The sequence below is a fragment of the Phascolarctos cinereus genome, unplaced genomic scaffold (assembly GCF_003287225.1).
Source record: "Phascolarctos cinereus isolate Bilbo 61053 unplaced genomic scaffold, phaCin_HiC Scaffold_7;HRSCAF=346, whole genome shotgun sequence".
In the NCBI taxonomy this organism is placed as follows: Eukaryota; Metazoa; Chordata; class Mammalia; order Diprotodontia; family Phascolarctidae; genus Phascolarctos; species Phascolarctos cinereus.
Genome location: NW_027556180.1, coordinates 92,167,485 through 92,194,349, shown reverse-complemented (window position 1 = coordinate 92,194,349; position 26,865 = coordinate 92,167,485). Strand labels below are relative to the sequence as shown.

At 36.1% G+C, this 26,865-nt stretch overlaps 1 protein-coding gene across 2 annotated transcripts in view; it reads right to left on the bottom strand.

The window, feature by feature from the left end:
* The window catches only part of VWA8 (von Willebrand factor A domain containing 8), a 391,323-nt gene that overhangs the window by 200,898 nt on the left and 163,560 nt on the right, over window positions 1-26,865 (bottom strand). For both annotated transcript variants that reach the window (XM_020977001.2, XM_020977000.2), the window contains exons 18-21: window positions 23,153-23,259; window positions 15,264-15,370; window positions 8,814-8,885; window positions 25-101 (exon numbers count right to left, since the gene is read on the bottom strand). In XM_020977001.2, the coding sequence (XP_020832660.1) occupies window positions 25-101; window positions 8,814-8,885; window positions 15,264-15,370; window positions 23,153-23,259 (363 nt within the window). The remainder of the gene's footprint in view (window positions 1-24; window positions 102-8,813; window positions 8,886-15,263; window positions 15,371-23,152; window positions 23,260-26,865) is intronic.

Sequence of the window (26,865 nt, the reverse complement as noted above, 5' to 3'; positions counted from 1 at the left end):
AGGTTAGTGAATTTATCCTCTTACCTATGTAGCTGAATATATTCTCTGGGTCTGTTAAGCAGGTGAAGGAATCTGTCAACAATCTTGTTTTTTCCTACCCCCTGTAATTAAACAGAAAAATGTAAATATATGTTTTTATATTTAAGGTCTGTCACAAAAGCAAACCTCAATTTTTTCTATATTAGAATCCTTTTTGAAAATACAAACTTCATAGATTTGCAAGAGTAAATTATACTGGCAACATAAATAAGAAGTTTTCTATTGCAAATACAATAATATACATGTAACCTCCACATTTTACCACTTCCACATTTATTTTGTTGCTTCACCTTTTTTTGAAGGGGTGTATACACATTTGTGATTTCACTGGTCTAGGGAATTCCCGGGTGAGCATATTCCCTCTACAAATACAGACTGGCACTTTGTCTGCAATTTATGGATTAGAGAGTTTCCTAGGCCACTAAGAGGGTGTGATTTGCCTAGGGAGACACAGCAAAAGTGATCCACAGAGGTGGATCTTGAAACCAGGTCTTCCTGATTCAAAGGCTGGCTCTCTTTCCACTATACCACCCACACTGTCTATCTTACTGCTCAAATTTCTACAAAAAAACTTTCATACTGAATTTGGTAGTTCCTATATCTAATTTCATGCTCTAAACAATAATAGTTGTGTAGATATTAACTACTTCAAGCAAATACTGCATCAGGAAGAATTAAGTGAACATCTAATGAGAGTCATTCTAATCCATTTTCTTGTCAAAATACAAAACCTTCAAAGTGTCATTTTCAGTTACAAAAGGGTAACTATCATGACATTTTTCTTTTTCAACATTTTATCCTTATTCCAAACTTTCAAAAGCCTGGAAAGATAAAACCATAACCTGTGTTAAAAAAAAATGACTGTACATGTTCTTTCTAGAACTACTCTTATTTCCTTACCACATGCAGATGCAGAGAAGGTGCTGTCTTTTTGTAGGAAACAGAAAGGAGCAGATTAAAAATGGAATCCACCCCCCTGCTATTTCCCATTTTCAAAGTTCCAACCTTAGAGGTAAAACACAGCTGATGAAAGGTGGGATTTTAACAAGCAGCTATGTACGGCCATGGCAGAAGATGGGGTCTAAGGATAGACTCAGAAGCTGGGTTCTGTGTGATAATTAGCAATTAATACTTTTTTTCTAGATGAAACTGCTTATATGAAATCTCCCTTAAATCAAAGTAAATTTTCTGTATTTAAGTTTTCATTTTAGAAAGGCCGTTTGAATCTAGGAAAGTACTACTATGACTCTTCCTTTAGGAACAGAGTTTTTAGAAGCAGAAAACGTGCCATGACCACTTCACTAAAAACTACTTGGAAACTTCAGTCATTTGGTAATTCATTATCCTAAAAAGACATAGGCAATAAATAATTTTTCCTAATTATGGGTAAAAAAATTATACTGCAATAAAAGGAAAGAATGGATTTGAAGTTTTGCTTCTTCATGATAGGTATGGCTTCCTTTTCAATCAGGAGCTATTTTTTTAAAAACAGAATTATAATCTTAGGGAACTAGATGGTAAATATAAATGAAGAGAAATATAAAATTACTGGAACTACAAGAGATTTTTAGATAGCATTTAGTTTACACCCTCTTCCTGCCTCCCATTTCATAGACGGGAAAAGTGCAGGTCACAGAAGTCATGGCTGGTACAAGGTCACATAGCTAATTAGTGGCTGGGATCACATTGCTTACCCTACTACTGTACCTAATTCAGTCTCAGAATTGTTTCTGTGTACCCTTTAGATTAGGAATGATTCCCTGCTAAGACCTACTATGGTCCAGACTCAGACCTGAGCCACTAGGTGGCAAAATTCTTTAACGAAATTTAATTTACTGTTCATTCTATAACACAAGTCCTGAGGCTGAAAGAATGGCACTGTCACTGACAGAAACGGGGAGCTTTGGAGAGATTTGTAATCTCAGGTAAAATAACCTTTTCACATGAACACAGTACAGATCCTTCAGTGATTCTTGAATTTTAAAGAGGTGGATCACTAGTTAGGAAACAGTTTATACAGGTAACCCTATTTCCTGGACTGCTAAAAGGGAGTCATGTATGTCTAAAGAATGTGCAAGACTCAGTTGCAGGAATAAATAATGCTTTTATAAGGATTACTTCATAAAAACAATCCATTATAGTTACAAAGTATTTCTGAGAAATGGGTGCAAACTGCAAAAAGTTCTAGATTAACTGTGGTTTATTAAGTACAGCATCAACACTAGGAATATGAGAAAAAATAAGTATAAACTCTGGCAAGTGAGAATTGTCATGACATAAGGTAGGTTTTGCACTTTAAGGACTCCTTTAACATTGACAGCAGTAGCAAACAGATCAAGTTTGAACTAATAAGAAAAAAGGTGGAGAATGGGTCAATCTCTACCTTTTGCCTATAGAAGCTACATGAGTTACCAGAATTGAAAACAAAACTTATAAACTCCATAAAATATGAAAAGCAATGATGATTTTTATCTTTCAGAGACATTTGTTTAATATTTAAATAATAAAACTGTTTCAAAATAATTTCAACTATAGTACAGCATCATAAAAAGAGAAAATCACATTTGCATGTGAAATGACCAAGTTATAAAAAGCATGTTGCAGTAAATAGAAGAAATATTAAAATAAATACGTTTAGCTAAGTAAACTGTGTGCTAATATTCCAGTTAAACTAAATTAAATAAAGGCATCAGAAAAAAAGCCATACAGCATAAAATGACTTTTTGGGCCTATCTGAAGTTAAGGCAAAAAACAGTTTAAGAGGACAAGAATATCATCACTCAGAGACTAAAATTAGGCAATGGATGAAGATAACCTAAATATTTTCCAGAAACTCCTTGTACAATTTATCAAAATTCCTAACGACTGATAAAAAGAGGAACCCAGGCAGGCCATTTTCACCTGTGGTGAACTTACCAAAATGGAGTAAACAAATACCTACCACTGCTTAGCTCTGTTAACTCTTATTATGTTTAACACTTTGGTCTGTTTATTTCTTCTGTTTTCAAAATTAGGAATGATTCTTGGAGTTGATTCATTGTTTTACACACACACATACACACACACACACACACACACACACACACACACACACAGAGACGTGTACATATATGTTAAATTTTGTTGATGTTTAGTTGTTTTCAGTCGTGTCCAATTCTTTCTTGGCAAAGATACTAGAGCAATTTGCCATTTCCTTCTCTGGCTCATTTTACAGATGAGGAAAGTGAGGCTAAGAGAGTTTAGGACTTGCCTATGATCACATAGCTAGGAAGTATGAGGCAGGATTAGAACTCAGCCATCTAGCTGCCAACAGAGCAGGAAGTGATTAAAGCAGTGCTTTCTGGGACTGCTACTTGCATTCACAGATCAGAAGATACCATGGGAAGAGAATGGGTAAAATAACAAAGACAAAAATATGAAGAACAGGTATTGGAAAAGGCATTTAGTAAGAAAAGCAGAACATGGCTTATTACTTGATGGGAAAGGAGTGGATTGATAAGGATAAAAAACCTTTGTGATTTATAATGAAAGAAATGAATTACAAAAATTCATTCAAACAACTAGCTAATAATTAGTGAGATTATAAAAGGAATACTGGCTAAAAAATGTTGGTAAAACCTATTTTACTGGAATGAAAATGGTTTAAAAATTATCATTTATTATTGGAAACAGTTACTTAAAAAGTAAATTTAAGTTACTTCAATGTTTTATATCACCAAAGTACAAAGTTCATATTTTTGCTATATATTAGGAATTAATTATACAGTAATCTATACATAGATTTGCTTCTACTAAGAATCAACATATTTATTTTTAAATGTGCTTACTACAGGTGCTTTGTAATAAAATAAGCTTAAATCACCATATAGGGGGAAAAAAGCATTAGAAATATTAGACGAACTCTGCTCATGAACTAGTATTTTTTCTTGTACTAAAAAAATCTGTCAGGGGCAGCTAGGTGGTGCACTGTATAGAGCATCAGCCCTGAAGTCAGGAGGACCTGAGTTCAAATCTGACCTCTGACCAAACACTTGACACTTACTAGCTGTGTGACCCTGGGCAGGTCATTTAACCCCAATTGCCTAAAAGCAAAAAAATAAAAATAAAAAAAAAATCTGTCTATTACTAGAGTAAGTCAAGGGAAAAAAAAAAACATTTTGATTACAAAGATAAAATCTATAGCCCCGAGTGAAAATGTAAAGAAAAGCTCTTATTTTTCAAATGTGAACATTTAATGAAATCAAATGGGAAACATTTACAGAAGAAAGAGAAAGACAGAGTGTTTATTTTGGAGGAAGCATTTGGGGAAGAGGAGAAAGACTCTCCCCAGGAAAAATGACCATTTCTTCTTTTCCCCCTTACAGTGTGCATGAAATAAATAGAAAGCAATGCTATGATCAGGAACAGCGTGAAAATAGTAATTTGTATAAAGGCCTAAGTGCTGCTGTAATTACAGCAGGTGGAAAATAATATGAACTCCTCTTCTACTGCTGTGGTTCTCTGATATTTACCAGGATAACTAGGTGGCCATTTGAGGTATAATTTAGGGGTGATCCTTCATTCCTATTTTGCCCAAAGGCAGTAGTTGTGCTCGACTTCCTGGAAGGGCCATGTTCCAGGCCATCAACCCCACTCAAAAGGTTATTTCATGGTACAAAGGAGAAGAGAACTTTGAATATTACTTTGCTGAAATAAGATACATGCTGCCAGATTTTTTTTTCCAATTCAATATTTTCTCATGTGATCTATACCAGCCTGTAAAGCTTTTAGCTGCCCAGCACACGTGAATCTCAGCCAATGTTGCCGATTCCCCAAAAGGATGGTGTTATCTGAGGAAAAGGTGTGGCTGGGTTTGAAATACCTCAGAGACAACAGTTGTTCTTTTTAATTCCTTCATTCTACATGTTGCCATGGGTAATAGAGGAATCTTACCAAGCACATCTAAATTTACAACTTTAACACTGTTTAGAAAGCTCCTTCCAGGGCCTTCTGCCAGTTCCTAGTTTGCAAACAGACAACAAAATAGTCTATATCTATCTAATGACAGTTTCATTTTTAAAGAGCATTCATTATAATTTGAAACAAACTACCAACAGCTTATCTTACAGAATCTACGCTATTTAAGGGTAGGGACGATTTCATTTTTGGCTAGCACAAGGCCTCACACACAGAGGGATAGAAATAAGGACTAGATTTCATTGATCTAGGGGACTCCCTCAACCTATGAAGGTCTCAGCACCTTCTCTGCAACTTAGTCCTATAGACTGCTTAAAACAGAGGTGTCATATACCCAGGGCCTCCAGGTTTCATGGGACCCACAACACTCCTGAGTGCAGCCCAAACCAGATTACAATGTAATTGGGGAATATTTAACAAAATAAATAAAAATGCAACAAAACATAATAATATCACATTTTAGAACCAAGTCAATAGGCTGCCTGCAGAGACCTTTATGCAGTGGCCCCTACTTCTATCTGGGTTAGAGCACTGAGAGGGTGCTGTGACTGGCCAAGGGTCATACAGTCAGTATGTCTGATGTAGGCCTTAAACAAGGTCTTTCTGGTTCCCAGGCCCAGTATCTTGCCACTACACCATAATATGTCTTTTTGGTCTCATAGACAGCAGGCAAGCACTTAACAAATGCTTGTAGATTGATTGTTGAATATTAGGTCAGGTATCCAAAGCTTTCTTCCGAGGTAGATTTTTGGGTGATAATCATCTAATATTCCACAAAGAAAAGGAGTACTACTGAACATGTATAATGGTTCACTGTACTTAAAAAAGAATCATGTAAAGAGATTTTGCACTTCTGTGTTTCCAGATGGCTGTCACTTTATATGTAAATGCTATTCTCACACCAGGAATCTAATGTCACAAATCCTAAACCATTCCCCCCATCTTTGCTTTTTTTGGTTTGTTTCTTCTTTCAGATCACTAAGGAGGCAAATTTGGGGAAATTAGGTGCAAGGAAAGAAAGATTCAGAATCAAGAAGAGAGAAGAAATGAACCAGGGCTTTTTTCAAGGCTACCGAAGGGACATCAGTATCACTTCTGAAGGTGCAAGGAAAGAGATTCAGAATCAAGGAGAAGAAATGAACCAGGGCATTTGTCAAGGCTTTTGAAGGAACATATGTGTCAGTGATTACAAAGTAGCACATACAAATGAAATGAGGACTTCCAAATGAGTTGGACTCCAATGGAAATGTGATTGAAAAGGCACAGAATGCAAAATAGAGGGCTTGGCAGCCCTCCATCCCCCAAATCCTAATCTGGTCCCATGGCAGGAACAATCGGCTTGGGTCTGGATATTGTAACAGCTCCTCTACAGTTAAATGGGGATAGTTCTGTTGGCCTTGTTCTTGCTCTTACACATAAATACAAGATAGTAAAATCTATAGTACTTTCATCAACTCATCTCATTTTCCTTCTCATAGTGGGGTGTTGAAAACAGTTTCCTACTCCTACACTACAGCATGCAGAAACTGAAGGAAAGCTAGGCAGCAAATCAAGTGAGAAGAAGGACAGGTAAATGGATGCTCTGCTTAGCATCCCAGACTGGAAAAGATGTTTAGGAAAATGTTACACCTTACTTGTACAGTAATACTTCTCTATCCAGTCGCAGTGATAATGATGTCAAGTCTCTGCTCTCATTCGTATATAACAGTATCTGTTTAAGTGTGATATTTTGTTGTTTACTCTAGATGGGAAGCAGCACCAGGACTGTGACCCACATCCAAGTATGGGCAATACAACTGAGTCCTGCCACCAGGGAGCCCTGTAACCTCCTTCTGACCAGTTGTCTGAGCCCTGTACTGTCTGTGGACTGAGTGGTCCAGAAACTGTTACTGCTACCACAGATTTAGTCACCCTCAAGGCCTGCTGCTGGTTTGCTAGGGGCAGCCTGCACTGAACAGGCTCTACTCTCACCCTTGTTAAACAGACATTTCCTGCTGACCTTCTAACTTGTCTTGGGCTGGGAAATTGTCTCACCCCATCCTTTTATGGGTTCTGCTGCTCCAGAATTCGTTTTGAGGCATTATTTAAAGTTGTTTGGAGGGGTTCGAGGGTAAGCTCAGGTGAATCCCTGCCTTTTCTCCACCATCTTGGCTCTATATTACTATCTTATAAAGAAGAGACAAACCAAAAACCTTCCTAGAATTTAAAACAATTCTGAGGCTAGGGATAATTCAAAACATTTGGTCAGTTGTGTATATTTTTAAAAATTTAATCATCTAGACGTTTTCTTATCTGCCAACCAACCACCTAAATCTGACTAGATTTTTACTAAATTAACTTGGCTATATGTGCCATTTAAGGGTGAGACAACATATTAAAAAAATCAATTTCTCTATGTTATAGTGAGAACCTGCTAGAAACATGACTACAAAATGAAGTAACATAGATTCTACTTTGCAGTAGCATAACTGGTTTACACAGCAAAATGGGAGAGAAGTGCTTAACTTTCAGAGAAGTTAAGGCTGCACTGAAGTGAGCCCCTCATTTCATCCAGTGACAATTACCACATCAAGCAGCCACTAGGTATTGGTCTCGATCAGGTCTCAGCATCGATCTCCAGTCTAATCATTACTTAACTATATCCTCATCAGAGAGGACAGGGAAGTCACTGACATTATAAGGAGACAGGGTCCTCAACTTTTCCCCCAAAGGCCTTTCAGGGTTCACTTCCTGAACTCTTGGTCATGCAGCTCCTTTCAATGCCCATCTTCCTAAGGTCCAGTGTCTTCAGTGAATCCAACCCATACAATTCACCAACCCTACCTATTACTACCTCTCTACTCTCAGCCTCCATGTTGAATCCACTTTCAGTCACTTCATATTAAAAGGCTGCCTGGATAAACATGGGAGGTTTTAAAAGGAGAGATTTGGCCCATATGGGAATGGATGTCATCGTAGGGAACAATGCATCTGCCAAAAGATTTGCTTCAGGAGCACCAGGACAATGTCTTATGCATGTTTCTGTCCATCCTAGTACCTTTATGTTGTGGGTCAAAATAGAGGATCATGAGTTTTGGAGCTGAAAGACCTTCTATTCTGGTGCCCTCAGCCTAGAAATGAGGCTTAGAGGTAAAAGGGACTTATTAAGGTTTACACACAATTAAGTAACAAAGGCACCATGCTGCACAGCAGTCTTATTATTATAATGTAAAGGTACCTATGAAGGGCAGTGTGGCATAAGGAGTCATGAAGCTTCTAGTCATGACAGCCTCATTTCAAATCCTGCCACTGACACTAAAAAGATGACTATGGATGAGTCCAGCTTCAGTTTCCTTACTTGAAGGGACAATAATTCATGCAACACCTATTTCACCAGGTTACTGTGAGGATCCAATGAAATAATGGATGAAACGTGTTTTAAAAACCTTAAAGTACTATATACACATTTATTATCATAATAGAAATACAATTTTTGTTTTTGACAATCAAGTGCTATTGGGATGACAGCACTGTGCCCTTTCCCTAGGATTCATTAATATTGTTTTCGTACATTTTCAGAACCTTCAGAAATCCCTCTCCTTTCAAGGGAATGTATGTGTTTCACATACGTTTAGATGTATCTCAAAGGAGTTTCCTGGATGGTGGTTGTCTCTATGTTGGGGTTCTATACATGAAGATTCTGGGGCTCTTTGTGGGCTCCCTAGAATAAATCACTTAAACACAATACTTGTTTCTGTTCTAAATTTTTAAGAGCAAGCAAATCTCTATAAGAATCAGCATATAGAGAACCAGAGATAACCACAGTTGCTTAAACTCACCTGGTTACCAACCAATAGCAGATGTTCTCCCAGAAGAAAGTCTTTGAGCATATCTTCCATCAGTATCATGTGCTAAAGAAATAAAGTAAATCAACTTCAAGTTAATGATGAATTATGACACCAATGACCTTTTAACTGGTATGGAAATTACTTTAAGTACAATTGAACAGAAGTTCTCATAAGATCTCAAAAATTTATTAAAAAGATAACTAGAACTTTTACATATACTAAGTACATAAATAAATCACATATTATAGTCATTAGCAAAGGTTCATAATCAATGAGGGCATCAATTTTGAAAATTTCTAAAATTCTACTCATGTAATACTATGTTAATTAGGCAAGACAAGGTTTCCAAGAAATTTAAGTCCTTCAATTATGCAGACAGTTTGACTACTAAAAATATCAACTATTCTAAAAGTATGACATCCCCATTTAGAGTTCACCAAATCACTTGGGATTTAATTTTATATTAATTTTTTGAGAATTACCTTTGATAAAGATATCTACACCAAGACACTAAATGTTTACTAAAATACACATTCACTTGTTCAAACTGCGACCCAGTAATTATTATAAATTCAACCTTTTTGTGTGAGTAAAGTCTTCCTCTAGAGAAATTCTACTTATCATCATGTACTGAAAAGGGGTCCTCAGTAAACAGGTCAGGCAGGGTCATAAGATACTCTATCATGTGATTTCCCCCTACCTCTTTTTTCCCTTCCTTAAAAGTTAATAATTCCCTCACTGACACCGAATATACCCAAATGTTTCATTTATATACTTTAATCAATAATTTCTTCACTAATCTGGACCACGGTGAGATGTTCCATTTAGATACTTCAATTATCCAGCTTGATTACACACTACCCTCCTCCAAGCATATTACCAATCAGCCAAACTGGCCTTCCTGTTCTCACACACGACACCCATGTTCCATCTTCATGCCTTTATACTGACTATCTCCCATGCCTGGACTCTCCCCTCATTTGTCTCTCTCATAAACTTCACACCTCAGCACAAGCACCAGTTTTACAAGAAGCCTTTGTTCCCAAATTACCTTGTGCCTACTCTCTCTATTCCCTTTTGAGTACATGTTGACCCTCCCAGTTTGACTCAAAGTTCTTCAAAAGCAGAGACTGTTTCATGCCTTCCTTGTTATCCTCATTGCCTGACACATACTAGGCCCTTAATAAATGCTTCTTGACTGATGGCCTTAAGAGGAAAGCACCACCATCTACATGGGGAATAGTCTTCACAAAAATGACCGCCCCTCCAAAAATTTTGGTTTTACGAATCACGTGGCCAGACTTTTGGTACTGAATTTAGCAAGGTTAAAAAACTCAGAAAACAGACACAATGTATTGCTAAAACCACACTTTCTTTAGCTTAGGAGAACCTGGATGAGCTCATGGCATACTCTACTGGCACAGCCACTGAGAACTGACGATCACCTCTATTCCATGAGTCACTGAAGTACAGCTTTAGCAGAAGATTCATTTATAAAGAGATGAAAGATTATACGGTTGTTTGTTAAAGACTTCCTGAAGGAGCTTAATTTTTAAAAAGCACATGCTTGCACAAATGGCAATTAGTATTTCAAAATCTTAATCATCCACACCAAAGGAAAATTTTTCTCAAACATTATTGCCTTTTTGGCTGATTGGCTAATTATCAAGATTTATTGGAAATAGCTAAGAAGTAGAGCATAAGACAGTTCCTGAGCCAACTTAAATTTAAAAGCCAAACAAATGGCATATCTTTAAAACACTTACCAGTATTTTAAATACTATTTGGTGCCTTTGGTAAATATGTGAGATTATCATATCAGAATTATATAATTCCCTTATGGAATTTTCCCTACATATAAACTATCCTTAAACCCCTACTATTCATTCTCTTCTCTTACAGCAGATGATTTCACCTCCTACTTATTCAAAAAGAAGAGGATTTATTCATACCTTTTGTTTTTACATTAGTCATTTTTAGATATACACAATGCCCAACATGTCCCAAATTGAGCACTTCCTGTCACAAGGGAAAATAGCTATATATATACAATATAATTGCTGCTTTTGACAAAGTAGGTGACAGTTTGCTGAGAGATTCACCTTCTAGGACACTGAGAAAAAATGAGGGCACCTACCATGAACTGACTCATTAACAACTCACTACATCTGGGTTTAAATTTCTTTTAGCAAACAGGTACAGTATGGACTATGGAGGCAGTAAGATTTGGGTTCAAATTCTGGATTCAACCATATCTACAGGTTGTGTGACACCACTCATCCCAGGTAAATCCCTTAACATTTCTATGACTCATTTTCTTTATCTGAAAATGAAGGGGTTGTAAACCGAAATCCAGCGCTAAATCTATAATATGCAAGGCAACAGGCTAAGTACTGGAGATAGCAAACCCTCCCCTGAAGGAACTGACATTATACTGGGGGTAAAACAAGATGTCTGCAGATCAGCAAATTCAAGAAACTTGAAGAGGGAGAAAGAATAGCATCTTGGTGGGTCAGGGAAAGCTTTGTTTATGAGGCGACACCTAAGCTGAGTCTAGAAGAGGAATTCTTAACAAGGGGTCCATGGACCCAAAAGCGGTCGCCGTGAGTCTGGTAATCAGATGGAAAAATAATCACATCTTTAATTTTATTACCTGTAACAGAAATTTAGCATTTCCTTCCATTCAAATACGAATAAAAAGCCCTCATTATTCTGAACGACCCATACGTTTCACCAACAGGGTTCATGACACAAACAAACTTTCTGGTCTAGAAGAATGTCAGAATTCTATACGGTGGAAAGGAGGAAGGCATGTTAGGTATGAGCGATGGGATATGTATAGAAGCAGGAGATAGATTAAGTCAGGGGAACAATCAGTAGGCTAATATAGCTGGAAGGGATTGTGTGGAAATGAATAATACTAAATAAGTCTATAAAGGTAAGTGGAAATATGATTTCGAAGAGCTTTAAAAGCTAAGCTAAAAAGTTTGTATTTTGTCCAAAGGGCAGCAAACAGCTACTGAGGATTTTTAAGGAGGATGCTGCCATGATCTGACCTGTGCTTTTTTGGAGAGGAGCAGAGGGGATCTAGACCTGTGATTTTACTGGTGTAATAAAATTATGTCAGAAAACTCCTACCAAAGCAAATAGGTTCTGCAACTTTATAAGCTGAGAAATTTCTGGAACAATGAAGAGGTATATAATTCATCTGTGGTCACACTGTAAGTATACATTATAAGTGGGACTGAATTTAGTTCTTCCTGACCTCAAAGCCATTTCTCTATAGGCTAGATACCCCACAGCATCTAAGACTTGTGCAACTGTATGGGCCAGGGATCGCAGACAAAGGAAACAGAAAGCAGGGAGACCAAGGCACCAGGCAAAAGGTAATGATGGTCTTTAGGCTACATACAAAGGCAAGAAGAAACAGCACTTCTTAGGCTATTCAGTTATCTTGTATAGCAGTACTAATGACAAGCTCACACAAAAACCTAACGGGGAGATAACTGTGGGTGACACATCAAATTCTTTTGTAGAACGAATGTAGAGGTAGAGAAATTCTGCATACCTCAATGGATCCTTAAAATTAAAATCAACATACACTTTAATATTCAGTGACTTCAATGAAAAAATGAACATGGAAGAGGGAAGGCAAAAATATGCTGGTAAACATGGTTCTAGTGTAACAAGACAAAGACCTGTATACTATATAGAAGTCCCACTTGCATAGCTTATGAATATTTTCTTTAAGAAGATAATCAGGAGGGGCAACAAATGACAAGTACCCCATAAAATCAGAAAAATGAAACTGATACTGTAACAGAAAGGAAGTGATTAGATGTTAATGTGGAAATTGTTTCCCAATCATTTTATCCACATATATCACAGCAATTACTGGTTAAAAGAAAGACAAAAATCAATAACAAAGAAAAAGAAAATATAAGAATAGGAAAGTACAGAACATAATTGAGGTTAACACCATTCCGACTTATTTAAATAAGTTAACACACACAAAAGAATGAGACATACATAAAATAACAAACATCAACATAGATTACTGTCACTTCTAAAGAACTTTAATTCCAGTGTCTTCCCTCCGTTTATTATTTCCTATTTATCTTGAATAGAGTTTGCTTTGTGTATATTTGTTTGCATGTCGTCTCTCCCATTAGACTGTAAGCTCCTTGAGGGTAGGGACTATCATTTGTGTCTTTTCTTAGCTTAGCACAATGCCTGGTATATAGTAGGTGCTTAATAAAGGTTTATTGAAAGAATGAACTGAAACTAAACAGAAAAACATCACCCTGCCTTTATACAAGCAAGCTTGATATGCTTCATCCAAGGGAGGCATATAGGTCTCTAAAATGACATAATTAAGATAGTGAAATTCAGAAAAGGGAAACAAAAACGAGGGGGAGAAAGGATTCCACATGAGACAAATTAGAAAAATAAGGAAAACCAGGGAAGATGTTGACAAAGAAGTTAAACACAATCAGTAAGGACAGAGTCACAGTCAACTATACTGGTTCACTACATCTTACAGTACTAGAATTATAGGACACCCTTTGTAGTTTGAAAGAGGTACTTTTAGTATTAAGAAGGATCTTTTACACAGCAAGGAGTATGTTTATGAAATTTATTACCCACAAGATGTAGTATGGCAGAAAATTATTTTAAATTTTAGCAGATTTTACCAAGGAAAAAAAACACATCAAATCCATGGATGACCTTCCCAAAATGAATTACTAAAAGAAGCTAGGAAGCATTTGGGATTGCCTGGTGTACTGAAAAGTACACTGTACTTGGGAGTCAGGAGATCTGGGTTAAACTCCTGGCTCTGACAATTATCCTATCACTTAACCTCTCTCTGCTTCTCAATTTCTCCAACTAATAAAACTGAGGAAATAATACTTCCACTAACTACTTTATGAGGTTGTTGTAAGTGAAGGGCTCTGTAAACCTTAAAATACTACAGAAATAAATATTAAGCTATTATTATCATCAGACATGAAAATTCTCTTGGTGTCATAAGACAGTGCACTGGACGTGATGGATCACTGATCTTATTAAGGAAGAGAGAGAGAGAGAGGGAAGGAGGAATGAAGGGAAGGAAGGGAGGGAGGAAGAAAGGAGAGAAGGAAGGAAGAAAGGGAAGAAGGAAGGAAGGAAGGAAGGAAGGAGGAATGATAGAGGAAGGAAAAATTTATTAAGTGCCTACCATGTACTAGGATAAGTGGTTTTTATAAATATTACCTCATTTGATCCTGACAACAACCCTGAGAGTCAGGTGCTATTATTATTACTTCCATTTTATATCTGAGCAAACTGAGGCTGACTTAAGTCAAATGACTTACCGAGGGTCACACAACTAGTAAGAATATAAGGAAAATTTAAACTCAGGTCTTCCTGTTATGATATGTTCTCTTTTTATGTCTTGACATCCAAGGCAACTTCCTAATTATACTTAATCACAAACTCCTGAAATACCAATTCTTTACTTTCTGGCAGAGGTAATACTAATTTAACATTTGAAAAAAGCAAATTTTATTTATAATCATTGTCTTTTTCTATTTGACAAGTGGGATTTTTCCTCTTTGTGTTTTAAGGATAACATGTTATTAACTTTTTGGTTCATTAGCTTCATTGCTTGTGCTATAGAAGCAATCAGATGAGGAACAAAATTTATAACAGCTAACTGTGCAGAGAAGGAAAAGAAAAAGGAAGCACTTTTTTAAAGCAAAAAATTATGGTATGGACAAATTTATTTTAAACAATAAAATATTATTTATGTATTTACAAAACATTACCTAGATATAATGTTATAAAATTGCTACCAAAAAAAGTACCAGAATGCAGCACTGTTTTCCATATATAAAAAAAGATTCAGGAGCTTGGAGGAAGAAAAGGTTTCTCTGTGTGTATGTGTATGTGTGTGTGTGAGTGTGTGTGTGTGTGTGTGTGTGTGTGTGTGTGTGTGTGTGTGTGTGTGTGTGTGTGGTATGACACCTCTCTTTCACTCCTACTCCTGTTTACTCACCAATTCTCTAGAAAATAGAGCAGTGCCATCTTTATTTCATCCACAGCTTTTACAAACTGGTAATATGATTTCTTACAATATATCTGTTCAGTAAACTTTCAATTTCCTATGGATTCTGTGATGTGATTTTACTTATATATAAAGATTACTATGCTAAGCAAAGTATCCATTTCTCTACATTTTAGGTATGTTTTGGAAAATGTTGATAATATAATTTTAACAGGTGCATCTTGTGCCACATAAATGGATTTGAATTTATGAGTAATGTTAAAACATCACAGACAAATTTGTGTCTGCTGCAATCAAATATTCTGAGTTAAGCATCATTATATTTAAAGCAATCTAATTTAATTTAATCTAATTTAAACTAAATTTAAGGCAATATTCAAGACCAAGGATCTTACTTGGAAATTTTCATAAAATAAAACATCAGGCACTTTCATTTTCTCATTGGTATTATGGACTGGTATGCTAATATTCCCAATCTTCAGAGATCCAGATTTTATTTCACCTAAAATGATATACAAAGCAAAGAATGAATCATAGTAGTCCTGATAAAGAACTCTGATTAGTCAAATATAACTTCTGATCCAGACCTGTGAGATGATTAAGCATTTGAGAGAGAGGGGATGGAATTTTGAACTTGGAATCAGGAAGACCTGAGTTTGAACTCTGCTTCAGATATTTACTAGTTAAGTGACTATGGGCATCTTAAACTCTTTCATTCTTACCTTCTTCCTCTCTAAAATGGGGATAATAATAGCACCTACTTCTCAGGGTTATCAGAACCAAATAAGACCACATAGGCAAAGTGCTTTGCAAACCTTAAAATGACATATAAATATTGGCTATCATTATTATTATTATTAATTGTTACTGTTTTGTGGGTTTTGGAGGATTATCTAATGATCATAAAGAGGGAAAACCATAACAGATCACTAGAACATAATATGCCACATAAAAAAGAGAGAGTAAATAGCACTACATGACATACAGACTTTTCAGCTCTTTTGCCTCCGTGACTTAACTTTGCATCATGTAGGCCAAGGTAACATGAGTCCAAAGGGTATGAAGGCCTTTGAATACCGATACACAGGACAATACAGATACTGAAGACTCTCTCTGGGGATCTGTGAGACTCCTTAGTAGACTGTCTTTAGATAAGTCAGGAGAAAGGAAAAGGATCACTAGAAAGGAAGGCAGCCGGAAAGGTTCACTCTGTGGTGCTTTCTAGTCAGCTCTGTCTTCAGCATGACGACGTAAGAAAGACGACTTTGTTAATACTATAGTTAGGACAAGGGAAGGAACTTCTTCATCTACCTGGGGATTCTGTATCAAGCCCTTTACTTTTCTTCCTGTCCTTCATGAAGCCTTCCCCACTTACTCTCCTCATGACTGATCCCTACCTGTCAGATCTCTTCCTATTTATTTACAAAGTGTATCCCTCCACTTAGCACTTAGAGGTTCTCTTGAATTGTTCTCTCATTGTTTCACCTGTTAGCCTCTCCGATATGAATCAGAGCTACTTGTTTCTTACATTTCCTATTCATTCCTTGTGGTACATAGGCCCATACTGAGTAGGTCTCAACAAATAATTACTCACCAACAGTTCCAGGGGCTACACAAGAAACCGTTGAGAGCCATAACCAATAACTTCCCTTTAAAGGACATTTTATCCTTTGTGCATTCTCCTTCACAGCTAATTAAATTACTTAATTTTTATTAAATGCCTGTCAATCATTTTCCTTCTAAAGAAGAATCATAGAAAAATCAGTTCTTTTCTGGGAACTTTTTATAGTATATTGTCAACACATTTACAAACATTGAAGAGGAGAAGAAATGTTAAATTTCATAAATTAACTAGTCACAATTAAAATAATGAATCCAAACACCCTAGTTAAGGACCACAGTGACACAAGAAGATACAACAAAGTACAGCAGATCTCAGTGGTCATCTCCCTCTCTAACAGATCTCTTCTCTTTGCTTTTTTCCTTTATTCCTGCATTCTGCAGGAAAAAAATACATTTCGTTTGTTAAGCTGAGAAATTTTTTATTTCTTTACTGCCAACAGATCTCTGAAATGGGCCCACTACAAAAGTATGACCAGAAAGAACAGTAACATAGAATAAATTTGCCACATGCTTATAATGGTGACATAGGCTGAGTTGAACAGAAAGTGATGTGAAATATATTTAATACTAATTGAACAGTTTTAGAGGACATAGACAATTTTCAATTATAAATACGCACACACACATACTACTCAGAAATCTTAATCAAAGACTTATCATCCTTGGATGTTTTCACAAAAGAGGATCATGCAAAAGAAAGTATTTGCTTTCTAACAATTACAACAACAACTATTTATTTATTGTATTTATTTAGAACTTTAAGGTTTACAAAACCCTTAACATGTTAATTCATTTGCTTCTCACAACAACCTTGTTCATTAGGTGCTATTTATCCCCATTTTACAGATAAGGAAACTGAGGCTTACAGAAGGTTAAGTAATTTGCCCAAGGTCACACACCTAGTAAGGGTCTCAGGCAGTATTTTCACTCAGATCTTTCTGACTCTAAGTCCAAAATTTTTCTATTCACTGTGCTGCTTTCTTCAAAGGAAATAATCAAAGCTATTTAATTTTTTTTTAAATTAAGGTTTTTTTTTTAACTCTGAACTTAAATACTCTATAAAATGGACATTTCCATTTACATAGTAGAACATAAAAAGAGAACTATACATGTAATTGAATATGATTATTATGTATAGCCTGCTAATCTTTAAAAATATATAATAAATCCAACATTTAACTTTCAAAGCTCTCATTTCTTTATGATTTTTTTCTGGCTTTCTGCTCTCGAAACTTAAAAAGGTGAAATTTAAAAACGTGAAATTTAAAAAAGACCCCAACACTTCAATTACCCTCTTTTCTTTTTCCTTTTTTTTTTTTGGCTATCTTATCCCCCTTTCCCTCCATCAGATAAAAAAAAGTCAAATAAAGCCCTTATTTCTAACCCAATATAACACCCAATTCTAGTCATCTGTTGTAGGGAGAGCATAGATCATTAAAAAACAAACAAACACCTAAGGCAATAGAGGGAGAAGCAGAACAAGTAAGGTCACATCTACTGGCTAGTCTTCTCTGTCACTAAAGGAAGGAGAACACAAGGAAAAAGGAACATCAGTGTGGGCTCCACATTTATCAGCTTTTCATTCTGCTCCTCAAAGAGAATTCTGAATTGTGTGGCCTTTTACCCACACATATATATATATATATATAAACAGAGACAGTAGTTGGATAATAGATTCCCTAACAACTGACTAAGGAGACAATCTGTGACATATATTATTTCATTGAGACACATGCTGAGAAGCAATATGGGTACAGTGGAAAGAATCCAGGTTTGGCGGTCAAGAGAGATTAGAGCTTGAATACCATCTAACACTTATCAGGTGGGGTGATCCTAGTAACTTAAAGTTTCTCAGCCTCGGTTATGTTATCTGTAAAATGGGAATAAAAATACCCCCAAATGAGGCTTAAAAAAAGTATAGTACTTACTTGACAAAGCTGTGGTAAGAACAAAATAGGATAATGAATGCACAGTGCTCTAAAAATATTTAGGGGCTATAGAAGTGTGAGCCATTCGTGTTCATCATGTCCCTCAGGTGATACTGAAGCATCTGTATCACTGATTTATTTGCCATTTTTCAAGTACATTTGAACATTGGGATACTTTTATTCATTCAAGCACTCATTCATTCATGTATTCATTCAGGAAGCATTTGCTATTCATTTACAGAAAATGTAATATTGCAGGGTAGACAACAAAGTAAAAATCAAGATGCCAGCCTTGGAAGATCTTAAAAGTTTCATCATATATAAAATACATATAGTTTGTGTGAGGAAAAGCAGTTTCTTTGAAGGATGAATATGAAAGAATTTTGCTTTTCAAAGTAAAGATGTTACTTAATAAACTCAGACTTTCTATACTTTCCACAAAGGGTCCAGATGCTGCAGGCCAATAGCCATAGCCATAGCAAAGCCATAAGGAAAATCTCTCATGGATAAAGTAGACAATGTAACATTGCACTGGTAGCAAATACACTTGATTCTAAAATTTGATTTATGTTCTGTTATATGATCATAAAAAAAAAACCAGACCTCATCAGAAGAGAAAAATGTCTCCTAAGATATCTAAGAGAAAAGTAAGATAAACCAGGCCATTGGATAAACATGGTAGGAAAATACTCCAGCATAAAGGGAAAAACTGAATGAAATAAGAGCAAGAATTTTAAAAAATTCCTATCCATGAGCTAGAACTATAAAAAAAAAATCTCAAAAAGGATAAGAGAGTTTCAAAAGCAAATTTCTGGTAACATTATTCTAATTATCCCAATGAAAAAAGGTGGGGGGAGTAAGCAATGGGATATATGTGCCTATACAAGAATCTGATGAGCCCAGATTTTAAAGGGATTGAGGAAGGGAGAAGTAATGAAAGAAAAATACAAAAGAGAAGCATGTTGCTTCCTGAGGAAAGCTGAAACCTAGGACAAGCTAAGCCTTGTGAAAAATCAGAAGAACAAATTGTCAACAGTTTTTCAAAGTTTGATCCCAGGTAAGAAGAAGAGGGAAAAGACAGAGATGCTGCTTGACGTGTATTAGAAAACACTAATGGACAACAGAGAAGGTTGAACTGTTCAACTCCTATTTTGTTTCTGTTTTCTCTAACACGGAAAATTATCATAGACCAAAAATAGCTGAGTGGAAATTGAGAACCAAGCTACTGGAGGAGACAGTAAGAGAACATTTCAGAATTTTAAATGGTTTCAAATGTGCACTCCTGGGTGAAGTCCTGAAAGAACTGTTAGACAGCTGCCTTGTACAACACTTTAAGGTTGACAATGAGCCTTCCATACGTGACATCATCTGATTGTCACGATAAACCTGAGATAGGAATTACAGGTTTTATTGTCTCCCTTTTACAGATGAGGAAATTGGGGTGCAGAAAGGTTAGGGGACTTATCTACAGTTGTACAGTTAATAAATGAAAGTGGTGGGAATTGAATACAGAGCTCTCCTGATGTCAAATCCAGTAGCCTCTACACACCATCAGTGCCTTAACACCCTACTTCTTAACTGGAGGCAGTATAAAAAAGATGTCAAGAAGCTAGAATGAGGGTCAAATCTAACCAAATGAAATTTAATCACACTAATAATAGATCACATTTATATAGCACTGAAAGGTTTACAGAGCAGTATCCTGTGAAGTAGACAATGCAAGCACTGTTGCAATTTTACAGAGAACAAAAGGAACCTTGGACAGGTTTAAGTGACTTGCCAATGATCACACAACTTTCCTGAACCTCAGACAGGAGGTTCCCAATCAAACTGTTCCTTCCACAACAGCATGTTATGTACTAAGTCCCATACTCAGGCAAAAAAAAAACATCTGCACAAGCACAACTTGGGGAGAATTGACTTAAGAGTCATTTGTATAAAAAAAGATACAGGGTTTTTAGTCGACTAGAGGCTCAGTATTAGCCAACAGTGTAACAAGGCTGCCAAAAAAGAGCTGATGTGATTGTAGGCTCTATTAATAGAATGCAGCCTGGTCCAGCTACATCTGGAGCACTGTGCTCATTCTCTGAACCACATTTAGCAGGGAGACTGATAAACTGAATCAAGTTCAAAGGAGAATAACAAAGATGATGAGGGAATTCAAAACCATATCACATGAGAAATTGTCTAAGAAACTGGTGATACTGAACCTAGAGAAGTGTTGTGGGTTTGTTTTGTTTTTGGACTGGACCTGTGTCTTCAACGGAGTAGGGAGTTCTAGAGTAGAGACTTCCTCTCCCAAAGAAGATCAGTAACTGCTTTGAAATTTATGGCCTTAGTGGTGACTGGTATATTGAAAGGTTCGATGAGTTGCCTACAGTCACTTGCCAGTACGCCTGAGGCCGGACTCAATTCCTGGTCTTCTTGATTCTGAGCCCAGCTCTCTATCCACTGATGATGCTCAGAAATTTTGCAGAGCCAACTACTTAAATAGCTGTCCTGAAGATGGAGTATTAGATTTAGGGGAAGTACTGTGGTTTAGTGGAAAGAATGCTGGACCAGAAGTCGGGGGACTGGAGTCCCAAGTCACAGTTCTACTAACTAGCTCCTCATCTGTAAAATGAGTAGATTGTACTAGATCAGCATATCAAAGTCAAAGAGAACTATTTCCCTAAGTTGGTATATTGACTTAGAAAACTACAAATTAACATTATCTAATTTGTACTATATTTCTATTTATTTTGTTAAACATTTCCCAATTACATTTTAATCTGGTGCAGGCAGCCTCCAGTTTGACATTTCTGTATTAGGTAACCCTTAAGACCTAGCTCTACCAATCTAGTTATTTCTGGTTTTTTTTTTCCTGCCTGTCCTCAGGAGAAATAACTAATGGGTAGATGTTACAGAGAGTCAAGATTTATAGTCATTATAAAGAAGGTTTAAATAATTAAAGCTCTAACGAAATGGAACTACAAATATACGAACAAAAGCTTAATAACTGCCCATGAGGTATACTGAAGAGAAGCCTCATAGGCCAGGCAAGTGGTTGGACTACATGACTCCTTTCTAGCTCAGGTATAGGCATATACATATTAGAAATAACTTTGCTATAGCCTTTCAACTGGTCAGTACTTATTAAAGCTAGTTAAAATAAAATGCTATGGGTAGCCCTTAAATTATTAACAGACTATTTCAAAAGTTCATTTTTAAGTCAGTTGTTTGGAACCTAGGAAACATTATGCTATAGAAATGATGCTATTAATGAAAAGCCTATGTAACTAGGATGTAGCTGAACTACAGTACTGTTAGTGGGCTTCAAGGCAGAAAAAGAGTATACTGGATGGAGGAACTGCCATCTGAGTAGCTTCAGTGTCACAACAGAAATGTAATGGCCAAGAGTAAGGGAAGGCCACAAAATTCATATGTACAGATTGTTATAAATGAAGTTTTCTTAAGGAAGGAATTAGCTGAACATGTATAGACATGAATACCCTTTCAGTTGTAATCAAAGCAAAGGTTCATATTTAAATTCTAAAGGTATGTTGCAGTATGGGAAAATATACTTTTACGAGTTTATAAAATATAAAGTACTGATTAAAAACTCTACAGACTTAGAAATATGGCAAAAGGATATGACACAGTTTATCAATAAATTTTAATATACCTAAGGAGAAAAAACTAACATGTAAAAATCTACAGAAGAATAATATGTAACATGATAAAATAAATATATTATTTTACTGTGAATTGCTAAAAGTAATAATGAAGTTTATAAAATACACGAAGAATTCAATGACTGGAAAGATCCATGGGGATTGCTAAAATTTGGGAGAGCTTTCTGGGGAAAGTAGATTCTGTAAAGGATGGGAAACACATGGAGAGTGGCAGAGAAGTGGAACATTGAAAATGGAGAAAGATAATGAACAAAGAAAGAGAGACTGAATTAGAAATCACAAGTTGAGGGGGTAACTAAGAAATTGGCTCAGCTACAGCTGGAAACTAAAGGTTTCCCTCAGTTTGAATAGGCTGAGTGGGAGCTAGGTTGCAGAAAGCCTTGAAAACTAGATGCATTCAGACTTGAAATGGAGAGGAAGAAGGAACCAGAATAGGTCCTTATGCATAACTGACATACGGAAAGCAGGAATCCAGGGCGATTGTACCCTTGCCTCTTTCTCCAGTAGTTGGTCTGCCCAGAATCCATGTGAGATGGCCTGTTAGCAGGAAGATTTTCTTCTCTTGTCTTTCCTCTTTTGCTCTCTGCCCTAGCCCACCTAGAATTCATCTGAGCGGCTTGACTGCTCACAACACCTAGATAAGAGGAGTCACCAACTTTATTCCTTCACTTTAGAAGGAGGACTACCAGGCCTTACCATTTGCCTTGCTTTTATGACTGGCAGACTCCTGCCACTGTCATCTGTCCTTAAGTTACTGATGTAACTTAAGGAGTTCTGGGTCTTGCCAGCTGCCCTCAATGCTGAACTCTAGGACTTTATAATCATTTCTTTTCATGTGTTGTGTCCCCTAATTTTAGTGTGAGAGCCTTGAGGGCAAGGATGGTCGTGCTTTTTCTATTTGCATCCCTAATACCTAACACAGTGCTTGGCACGTATTAATTGCTAAATAAATGCTTTTCCATTTAATACAATTGAGATAGGAGAGAAACTGGAGGAAGATTAATAGTACCCCATATATGACAAAATCAGTATTCTGAAGACAAAGTGTAAGCAACTTACATCTATAATCCTTTGGTTCTGGTTGTAGGTGGTTATCAGGGGTTGTTTCAATTCCAGCACCCAGCAGATTTTTCTCTAAGGCTGATCTTGCAAGGCTTGGTAAAAACCTGGGAAAAAAATGAAATTTAAACAGAATATTCTTTAAAATTCAAAAATCTCTAACACTTACTTACATAAACTGATGTAAAGTGAAGTGAGCAGAACAAAGAGAACACTGTACAAAGTAACAGCAATATTGTATGATGATTAATTGTGAATGACTTAGCTATTCTCAACAATACAAGCTATGGAAGTAGAAAAACATTATACCGAAAATCTTCGGGATATAGGATTGGCTTTCTCTACCAATTAAAAATCATTCAGTACCTTGCATATAGTGGGTGCTTCACAAATGTTTGCTAAACTAAAAGAGAAAGCATCTCTGAAATACATTATAATGGGAAATATACTTCATTTTAACATTTAGATTCTGATCTACTTTGAAAGTAGAACTTTTTTCAGTTTCTCCTTTGTTTAAGCTGTTAGCTCTACTAAGTTCCTAATCTTGTCCATTACTCAACAACACTAAAGTGTTACAAACTGCCAGCTATGAAAATATATACAGTGCCATGGGACTGGGACAGAAAGAATTTCAGTTCAAGCTTGAAGTGAAATCAGATTACATTTTAGACAAAATTTGATTATATGGAAGGCATTTTAAAATGATAAATAAACAATAATTTTTAATATTTTCCACAGAATCAAATTCTGTAGAGGGTTTTGATGTTGGCTAAAAGTAGAAAGTATTTTTCTTTAATCATCACGTGCACTCTGGTTTTCTTTGTTGCTTCCAATCACTATGCTTTTTGCAGTGAGAATGAATAGCAAAAATTGAAATATGATGATGATGAAGTTTAGCTAAATTCAACAGATGGTGCATAAATAAAGGTATATGTTTTATTATTTGTTTCTGTTTGCAAAGGGATATGATATGATCACAAATCAAGTTTTACTGTGATCACCTGAGAATGAATTAAAAAAATTAGCTTATTTTCAATCTGTGAAATAAGTGTAAGTGCAAAATACATGTGTTGAACATGAGTTATTCTTTTTCTTTTTCCTTAAACATTATCAAAATGTTTTGGTTTCAAGGGATGTACATCAAGTTTCCTACTCCAATCCAGTGGATTTATAACCAAAAAGAAAATAATGAATCCAGTTAATTTTCATCAATTCAGCCTTGAATCTCCATCAACAGTAGAGTTCATCATGGCTAAAGATCTCAGGGTGATTTACTCCATTATCATTCCCAGGCATTGCTAAATATTTCTAATGCTTACTATGTAAAAATTAAATGCTTTACCTTATTATTAATTAAACCACTTAACATGACTATTCTTCCCCTATTCCCCAGTAAGTATGCAGTGATCTGCAGTGGTGGCTGTTTTTCTCTCAAGTATGAACATAAGATATTTTAGTTTTTCTTGAACTTCCTAATTTTTCAAGACATTCATCACGGGATCATAGACATAAAGCCAGAAGGGACTCTGGAGATCATTGCACCCAATCCCTTCACTTGACAGATGAGCAAACCGGAGCTAAGAGGGATGAATTACTTGCCCAGGGTCACACCCTACTAAGGACATGAAATGGGATTTGATGCCCGAGATTCCTAATTCCAAGTCCAGGGCTGTATTTATTATATCATGTTGCCTTCATCACTTGTACGGAATCCCTTCTGACTACGTGATGCAGGAAAGAGTGCTGGCTCTGGAATCAGAGGGTATGGGTTCAAATTCTACCTCTGATGCTTACTATCTATGTGTCTCTTTAAACTACTTGGGGCTCGGCTTCTTCAAATTATACAACGAGGCAGGTGAACTAGATGGCCTCTGAGGTCCCTTCCAACTCTACATCCCATGATTCATGTAATTATTTTAAAGAGGTGGATCATAAGGTCACAGACTTCAAGCAGAAAGGGATCTCAGAGATCAAAGGGATCTCATCTAACCCTCTCATCTTATACGCAAAGAAACTGAGTCCCAAAGAGGTTGCTAGCACTGGCAGAGATGAGATACTAACTTAGGTCTCCCTGACTCCAAGCCCAGCATTCTATTCACTATAGATATAAATGAAACGAATACAATCTAAAAATTGAGGTATAAACAGTACTTACAGGGTTTTCAGGGCTGAATACTTTGTTTCAATTGACACCAAATTAATATTTTCTTTTGGATGCCAAAAAATTTTTTGTGACAAAAAACTGTGACAAATTTTTTGTGTTTAGTATTTTTTATCATAAATGGAATAAGTTATAGTTAACATGCTTATGAAATCTGCGTAAGACACATAGCTGACAATGATAGATAACATAATGGAGGAGAGAATCAGGATCCTCTTCCCATCCCAAATTGTGACTGGCTAGAATGGCTTCAATGTAAGAAGATTAATTTTAATAAGAATAAATATAAATTTTTACACTTGAGTTAAAACAAGCCAATTTCATAAGTATAACATTGGGAAGCTTGGCTGGATATGTCCTATGAAATAAAAATCTGAAGGCTTTAGAAATACTATGGACTTGATATTAATCATAGCCTGACATGGAAGACTGAAAAGCTTATGTGACCTGAGGCTACACTGAAAGAAGCATAGGCTCTAGGACAAGGGAGTGATACTTCCATAGTACTCTACTCTGGCCATACCCCATATAGAGTATTGTGCTATATTCTTGGTGATATATTTGAAAGGCATTAATAAACTGGAAAATATACAGAAGAGGGCAAAACACTAGAATAGTGAAGAATGTCCAGATCATGCCCTATGAAGGATCTACAAGGTCAGGTGAAAGAACTAAGGATGTTTAATCTAGGAGAAAAAAAGCTTATAGGGACATGACAGCTATCTTTAAGCATAAGAAGATGGAAAGGTGTTCATTAGAGAATATGGAGAAGGGATTATTGGCCTTATTTTGCTTGGGTCAAGAAAAAATAACTAGCAGCAATAACTGGAACTGGTGGAGACTGAAATTTAGACTATAAATAAACAAGAAATCTTAACAATGAGAGCTAACCCAAAGGAGAACACTTAATAAAAACCTTCAATCAAAATCTGGATGACTATTAACTACGTATGTAGGAAAGGAGATTCTTATTCAGGTAAGATTTGGATTAGAAAGTTTTGAGATTCAAGCCTGACATTTCTTCAAGAGAATGGAGTACAGTTGCTTTTCAGATACAATGGTAACACAACAAGGCTTAAGCTACAAAATGACAAATCTAACTTAAATAGGAAGAATTCCCGAAACTAAAAACAGTTGGTTACTGATGATGTTTGAGGCTTTAAACAAAAGTTAATTCTCTGATGTTACCTACAAATCATTGACCTGGGAGAAATTTTAGAGATCATTTAGTCTAAACTCTCTCTCTCTCTCTTTTTTTTTTTAAGGTGAGGAAATAATATTCAAGGACACATAGTGGCAGAGGTAGGACTATAATCTCCCCAGACTTCCTGATCAGCCCTGAGTTCATTCCACTGTCCCATGCTAACTTTTCTTTTTTGTCATGTCATGTAATTGTTTATCATTCCATCTTTCCCTATGCCTTATGATTTTAACCCTGTTCTTTATCATTATTGTGATCTCTATTCTCTCTATCCCTGTTTTTTTTTCTCAAGTTATCAGCCCTTAACTGACTACATACTTTTCCTTTCCTCACCTCTCTCCACCTCAATGA